This window comes from Tachysurus vachellii, chromosome 19, assembly GCF_030014155.1.
Source record: "Tachysurus vachellii isolate PV-2020 chromosome 19, HZAU_Pvac_v1, whole genome shotgun sequence".
Classification (NCBI taxonomy): domain Eukaryota; kingdom Metazoa; phylum Chordata; class Actinopteri; order Siluriformes; family Bagridae; genus Tachysurus; species Tachysurus vachellii.
The window spans coordinates 10,398,515-10,406,327 of NC_083478.1; the positions used below are offsets into that span (position 1 = coordinate 10,398,515).

Below are 7,813 nucleotides of genomic sequence, written 5' to 3' on the forward strand. Positions count from 1 at the left end.
CCTGCATGGAGTGCTGTTGACTTGACTTGTTTAAAGTATTGAAAATGACACGTTTGTTTTAGCGTGTCTTACTTAAATGCATCCATTAAAAAAACATTATCCAGCTTGAACAGGATAGTATGATGATTCAGAAACCATTGTGATGAATGGTTTATGTCTCTTATCTTTGTTCAACTGCACATTAGCGCTGATGTATTGTGTAGTGTATTGGTTCTCAATGTAGGTTCCTTTGTGAAATTTCCCCATTGTAGGACAAATAAAGGTATGTCTTATCTTATCTTATCTAGCAAGGCTGTACAGTGAGGCAATGGGAAGGGTCAAACTACTCGATCAGCTGATAAGTCTAAACAGAATTGAAATTCAGTTCAAATAGTGGCCCCGAGAATAATATAGGCTGTGACCTGCCTATAGTTACCATATATGGCCTCCTGTGTACAGGCAGGACACCAAGAGGGCCAGGATATCATTGAGTTAAGCAGCAAAAACAAGAAGCTCAGGATATAAAACCCCCTACCTGAAACACAGCTTTGATATTGTGGACCACATGCTGGCTTATGATGACAAGAAGGAGGCCATCAGATGTAAGAGGTTACTACATACAGAAAGCACAAATTTACAAGTTGTACTTAATATCAAGCTGAAATTGTTTCAAAGCAGCTCATGGAAAATGAGTGAATACACGGCCATACATAGACACTGATGCCTTGATGCTACAATGCAAGGACACCTAAAGCACAGCCCCAAATACACAGACATATACACAGACTCAGACTTACACACTGCAAGGGAATAAAGAGGTTTCTGAGACTTCATCTTAACATACAAGTAGCTCCAATGCTGTATTTGTTGAAACTCTAGTTCACAAGTATGATACATATAATAAATCATAAAATAATATATGATGATGATCCCTTTTTTCTTGTTTTCTTGAAATGTTACTTCAGTCATTGCTGCCCATTGTAATGGCAGGGCTGTCAAGTGTCACGCATTGAGAGTGACAATCACGCATTTTGGTCTTTTCTCACGTTCTCCAGCCACACATTGTATTTCTCACGCAGAAAAACGTAGTATTTATCAAATATTTAATATGCCGCAGTGCCCAAAATGTATCTGTCCGGACCGCTGTCTCTATGGAACCGGGCAGGAATCAAGCGCGTCTCCCCTGGAGCTCTTAGTGGAGCCTGACACTTATCAGCCTATCAAAAAAGGAGGCTACACAATAGCCAATCAGAAAATAGCACTATTGTATATGGGTAAGATTTAACGCAACAACCAATGAAAAAAAAAGCAAATTAAAAGAGCATCACTTGATCACACATAGATATATACACTAGATGTAAATGCGTCAAAACCGCCGCCATCTTTGTACGGTGCTCCTTTACCTCAAATGCATGGACGATGTTCAAACGAAAGAAATCTAAAAACCAGACAGCAAGGGATTACATTTCACAAATGAGAATGTGTTTTATGATATTGAATGTTAGGAAATTATATTTCTGGTTACGTTGGTTTGTTTTAGTCCTTGGTTAACGACCGCAGTTAATCCATGCTAGTTACTCATTAGTTTTTGACAGGAAAACAATGTTTGTAGATTCCGAAGCTCTTAATAAGGAAATTAAAAATTGACCCATGCTTTTTTGCTTAAAGGTGAAAACCCAACTTTATGTATGTTCTGTAAGATTCCCTTATCTGTCAAACATATTTTATTAGATTGTCCTGGACTTAACACAAGCAGAATGCTCTTTTATCAAGTTACTTCACTTAAAGACATATTTAATGACATTATGCCTGAAAAGGGTTTGGATTTTTTTTATCTTATGTTAATTTAAAAAATTTATAATTTGACTTGCTGTTTATATTTGTTTTGTTTTTATTGTATTTATATGATATTTGTGTTTTTGTAATTGAATTTTTGCCATGAAAATAGCTTTTGATTGCTGACATGGCATTAAATAAAATAATCAGAATCTGAATCTGTTTGTAGATTCCCAAGTGATAAACAGAGACATCAGTCATGGACAAGTTGCAGGGACACTAAACACTTTTTTTTTAAATGGTTAATTCAGCTGACAGTCCTGGAAGGATGGCACCAGTTAGGCTGGCAGTTCAGCCTCAAAGTCAAACTTTGTTTTTTTTTTTTGTTTTTTTTTGGTTTATGTGACTTTACTTATTTAATGTTGCAAAAATATTGCGGGAAAAGAATAAATAAAAGATTGAACAGTCTTTGGCGCCTCAACTATCTAACTTTCACATTATGTTCTCAAATTTGTGATTTGCTTCCACCTGCAAATTGCTTTGTGTATCATATTTAATAAACCAATACAATTTAAATGTTTAAATGAACATGTATAGACACACCATTGTAGCAGTGTTGCATGCAGTAGGCTATAAGGTAAGTAGTGATTGTTCATATGAAGTTTACTCAAGTGGAAGAATGTAAGTAATAAACTTACACCTACTAGCACTATGCATTATATTGTGAAAAAGTAGATTATCTTAATATCAAAACCTTAAATTTTCTCTGGACCTAATGATAAATACATGTCTGACCGTTGGAACGACCAAAAAAACTAGAAAATGGCATTCATGACGATTTATGGTGATTTTATTTCTTTGAATACATTGACGCTGATGCATTAAGAGGAGGGGGTCCACTGTACCAAGATGGCGGCTCAGTTGACGCATTCGTTCCAATGTACTGCCGTATACAAGGCAACATCTAATGTATATATCTATGTTGATCACAGAGCACAGAGTAAGTCATGATCTCCTGTTCTAATGTTACAACAAATTCACAACTTGTTTGACACAAACAATGGCATTTTGACTGCTGTTAGAGATGTTTCCCAGATAATCAGCATCAGTTTTTCATGAGTGTCTGTAACTTAACCAACAGTTTTACAGCCTGTTCACTGACAACACCTGCTCAGAACAAGTAGTCTAGGCCAGTGGTTCTCAAACTGGGGGCCCTGAGATGGTGCCAGAAAGCATCTGAGTAATAGAGACCCCTGGTTACTTTTTTCAAAGGTGACTGGATTGAACCAATTTGGGAGGCTATAAATGATCGCAGCCTTGGTTTTAGTGCTTCCACATTATGCCCAGAGGGTATTTTCAATGGTCGGTTTGAATAAAAACTCAAAACGAAACAGCTTGTCTCTGGACTGGACATTGTCCTCAATCATGACCCTAAAAATGGCTGTGCTTGAGCCGAACTGTTTTAAATGGGAGCAACATTACAAATGGTAAAGGAGTCCAAAAAGGCAGCAAACACCTACAATAAACAACACCAGTCATAATCTCTCTCTCTCTCTCTCTCTCTCTCTCTCTCTCTCTCTCTCTCTCTCTCTCTCTCTCTCTCACACACACACACACACACACACACACACACACAAATTAATAAATGGAAATTGAATAAATACTTTGTATTTTGTTAAATTGTGCTCAGTGATCCTTATACCAAACACAATTTATTTGGGGGGGACGACACTTTGCTCGACGTACTTTGCCGTAACCCGTACTTTTTTGTGCTGTATTTTGTGGTCGTCACTAATAACCCGAATCTGGTCTTGTAATGTCAATGTAGTGGTTTTAGAACATCCTTGTTTTTATTAAGAAGCAGTCGGATGTCACAGTGCTTTAAAAGCTAGATGAAGTACAATTTTACAGATATTTTTCGGTCATAGCTTTCTAAGGTAACCCAGAACCCCAGACCTTTCCCAGATAATTTCCCTGACGTGATCTGTTGTATGATCAAATTTAATGCCTTCAGGTTCCACTTAGCAAAGACAGTTTAATTGAAAATTTTCAGTTTAACCTGCACAATAAGGACGCAACGAGGTCGAGAGGCGTGGCTTTAAGCTAAATCTTCGTCGCCGAAATAGCTCAGTTGGGAGAGCGTTAGACTGAAGATCTAAAGGTCCCTGGTTCGATCCCGGGTTTCGGCATTTTCAAACCGTTTGTTTCTTTGTGATTGAAATCTGCGTCACTGCACCTTCGTTTGTTTTTAAACAAATGCGAGATACCGTGTGCACTTTCTGCAGTACTTGAGACGACTATGAATGACTTTAATGCTGTCACACAGTTTCTCTCTTTGTTTTATAATCACTCCTTGATGAGGGTTACATACCCATTTATAATATAAGCCCTCGTCTTCATGCGCTATGGTAAAGTTGAAGTAAACTTTGCTCTACGAATCTCATTAGATACCTGAATGTACAAGGAGATTCTCTTCTCTGTTCAGGATACGGAATTCAACTATAAAAATCTGCATTTAAACATTCATTCATCTTCTACCGCTTATCTGAACTACCTCGGGTCACGGGGAGCCTGTGCCTATCTCAGGCGTCATTGGGCATCAAGGCAGGATACACCCTGGACGGAGTGCCAACAAATCGCAGGGCACACACACACTCTCATGCACTCACGCGATCACACACTAGGGACAATTTTCCAGAGATGCCAATCAACCTACCATGCATGTCTTCTGACCAGGGGAGGAAACCGGAGTACCCGTAGGAAACCCCTGAGGCACGGGGAGAACACGAACACGAACACACACACACACGCTCGAACCACCAGGGATTGACCGACAGAGATGGAATGCGCTAGCTCGGATTGGCCGATTGGCCGGCGTAACCAGCTATATGTCCACCAGAGGGCGCCACAGAGACATGAAAGAGGTTTTGATTAAAACCATAAAATGCTCGGCATAATTCTCACGACATTTTGAGATATATTAATGATAAAGTGATCTGGGGCATTTTACAATTCACTTGGTTTTAATCATTTAAACACAATACAAAAACACACAGTAACCATGTTACACAAATATAAATAGTTTTATTGCCATTTGTACAGCATACAACCATAATACATCCACCATGCATAGAACAATATATCTTGCAATATAATCCTCACATCACTGCATGAGCTTCTAGGGCTCTTGTAATGTTAGTGTTGTATATTTTTGATAAGTATACACATTGGTCTATTACTGTTATTACTAAATTATTACTGCCTTTAATAATTTAAATCATGTCCTGATTTTGCAGATCCTTAGGTAAACATTTTGCTCAGCCTTTGCCCAAGCTTACTGTCAAACTCTTTTGCCTTAGCATTTACTTGTTTCAAGGCATTTTGGGCAGAGGTAGAACCTGGCTGGAGTTCTAGGACTTTGCCAAAAGCATGACGTGCTTCTTCAAAGTCTTCTAACTGGAGACAGGCTTGGCCAAGGCGATACCAGCCTTTAATGTTTGCTGGATCTAGTGCAGTAGCTTTGCTGCTGCTGTCCCTGGCTTTTGCTGGCTGGCCAAGCCTGAGCTGACACAGGGAAAGATTAGAATGGAGTTCTGCTTTCATAGTCCTATACTCCTCAGTTAGGATCTGGGTGCTTTTTGCCACTGTCTCTCTATTTGACTCACTTTCCTTATCAAAGGCATTTGGCTCTTGGCTTCCATCAACATTTAGAACCCCATCTTTCCCTTTGGTATGTCTCTTTAGAGTGATGAGCAGCTTAATAGCACAGCAGTAAGAATGCATTGCTCCCCAAATGTCTCCGTTGCTGAAGCGCTGGCTGCCCCGCTGCTTGTGAGACAGCACCCAGGTCCACTTCTCTGTAGGGAGCATCTGCCAGGACTCCTTCCCTGAAGTGAATGAGTGGAGCTGCAGAGAAAAACACTCACTTTTTGTCTCTTGCTGCTCTCCTGTCTTCTCTATCCCAGCAGCATGAATATCACTGGGTGCCATTTTCAAATGCTGTTGATGGGCCCTAACTGTGAACTAAAGAAAACAGAATCAGCAATTTGAAGAAACAGCATATGACTTAAGTGCATAAAATTTCTAATAAAATCACCTCTCTACAAACTATACTGTGCTTAGATATTACATGTTAAATGTTTGATATGTAAATGCTTACTATTTATCACAATAACTATATCATAGAATAACCAGTTGAATAATACAATAAAACAATTGCATTACCTTAAATCACCTGAAATGATTAACATTCTATTTGTTTAAGTATTCACTTCACAATGGCAAACACAGTTCTGTCCAAACAGGGCAAAAAACTTTGTGTATTCATATAAATTGTATTGATATTGGTTATTTTTGTTCAAATCTGCTAACACAAGCACATCATACTAAACAAGCACAAGACTGATTTACATTTAACTTAATAGTAAATGGTTTAAGACAGCATGGGAATGCAACAGGGTAGCTTTGTCACCTTACAGGACTCTGGATTTTTGAGGTAGCAAAGCTACCACCTGGTTTGATCTTGAGCTCCTGTCTGTGTGGAATCTCTCTTGTTCTCTCATGTCTGTGAGGGATTCCTACCACCTGCCAAAACATGCTGATAAGTGGCCTGGCAACATGAATGCTCCAATCCGGGATGTATCCCTACCCCTTGCCCAGTTTTTCTGGAGATAAGCTCCAGATCCACTATGACCCTGACCAGGATAAATGGGTTAATGAAGATGAATGAAGAAAAAATGAAGTTATTAGTAGCATCAGAAACTCTCAGTCATCTGCTGCTAGTCATAGCTGTGACTTAAGGTGGTTACTGTAAGAATTGTATGGTATGTCCGTTAATGTGTCGATCAACTGGGGAAAAAAGGTCAAAATGATTCTCCAAGAGCGACAAGCTTCAAACTGGCACTTACCTCACAGGTCTCCCCAGGTCTCATTCCCTCCAAACAGCCCTCTATAATGTCACACTGTCCCTCTCCAACACGCAGCAAAAGCCACCTGCCCAATGGAACCTGGAGCACTGAATCTTGTGAGCGTGGATACTCTGTAACCTGCACAGAACTGTCACTAACTTCCAGCACAGCTTCATCCGAGCTAACAGGCTGGGTATTATCTTCTGTGTGGTTCTTGAGACGCACTCTGATTCTGCATACAGACCCTAATAGAGGTGTGTCGTCTCCTCGCTTTCTCTCCCCTTTCCACCTTCTGTGCACCTCCCAAAGACCACTAGGACTCACTGATATCCATGAGGTTTCACTCGTCACTTCCGTGGCCATAAATGATTTCTAAAGATGCCTAAAGAAAGAAAATTATTAATAATGGGTGAAAACCTAAATCTAAGTGCAGACAGGATTTGATAGGAAGTGTCATTTCCTGCCATGAGAAGAAAGGAGGAAAACCCCATAAACACAAGAACAAGTATAAAAAGTAGAAAGTTGTTTGTCTAAGGTTTGCCTTGGTTATGTTTATTTTAATTAAGGAGACACTTCATTACAAATGCATATGTAACAAGCACGGTTTCAGCACTTCACGTGCGCCTCTAAAGGAATCAATTTAGGAATCAATTAAGGTACGTACGACTCTAAAATATAGGAATCAAATCTAATTACCTATTTAACGTTGATCAAGAAGCTAACTACCATGGATCCCACTTCCGACACTGCGATGTGAGCGTTTTCTCAAAAACTCAGCTCTTTAGCACCACATATCGGACTGGAGAGACTGATTTATAATCTCTGAGATTAAATATAGTTTCATTTCTACCACAAGGTGGCGCTCGTAGCTCGCTATTTTTATTCGAATCTAAACTTTTCTATATAGCTTTTATTTAACACGAGTAAAAGACATGTTTCCTTACGTTGCTGACAATTCCTTGTCCATATATATTTATATATGGTTGCTGCTTGGAAAAGTATTGTTGTCACTAGAGTTTAAACTTTATTTAAATAGGATGTAAGTTTTTCATTTGAGACACAGCCTACATGTATTCTGTAAAGGTGTACTGAATAGCAGGGACGAGAGATGACGACAGAATCCTGTAAGGCTATATATGCACTACATAAAT

General features: G+C 39.2%; 1 protein-coding gene and 1 non-coding gene across 3 annotated transcripts; one reads left to right on the forward strand and one right to left on the reverse strand.

Annotated features, from left to right (window-relative positions):
• Positions 1-3,871: 3,871 nt before the first annotated feature.
• On the forward strand, positions 3,872-3,944 carry trnaf-gaa (transfer RNA phenylalanine (anticodon GAA)). The gene has a single exon. It is a non-coding gene; the product is annotated as a tRNA-Phe (tRNA).
• Positions 3,945-4,815: 871 nt separating this feature from the next.
• On the reverse strand, positions 4,816-7,447 carry fkbpl (FKBP prolyl isomerase like). Of its 2 annotated transcripts, XM_060894814.1 has the most exons (4): positions 7,359-7,447; positions 6,907-7,044; positions 6,663-6,800; positions 4,816-5,778 (listed from the first exon to the last, which is right to left on the reverse strand). In XM_060894814.1, exons 3-4 carry the CDS (start codon positions 6,684-6,686, stop codon positions 5,056-5,058), a joined length of 747 nt encoding a protein of 248 aa, XP_060750797.1. In that variant the 5' UTR covers positions 6,687-6,800; positions 6,907-7,044; positions 7,359-7,447; the 3' UTR covers positions 4,816-5,055. The 2 variants fall into 2 exon arrangements, with proteins under 2 accessions (XP_060750797.1, XP_060750796.1); XM_060894813.1 differs by having other exon boundaries at positions 6,663-7,044.
• Between the last annotated feature and the right edge of the window lie 366 nt (positions 7,448-7,813).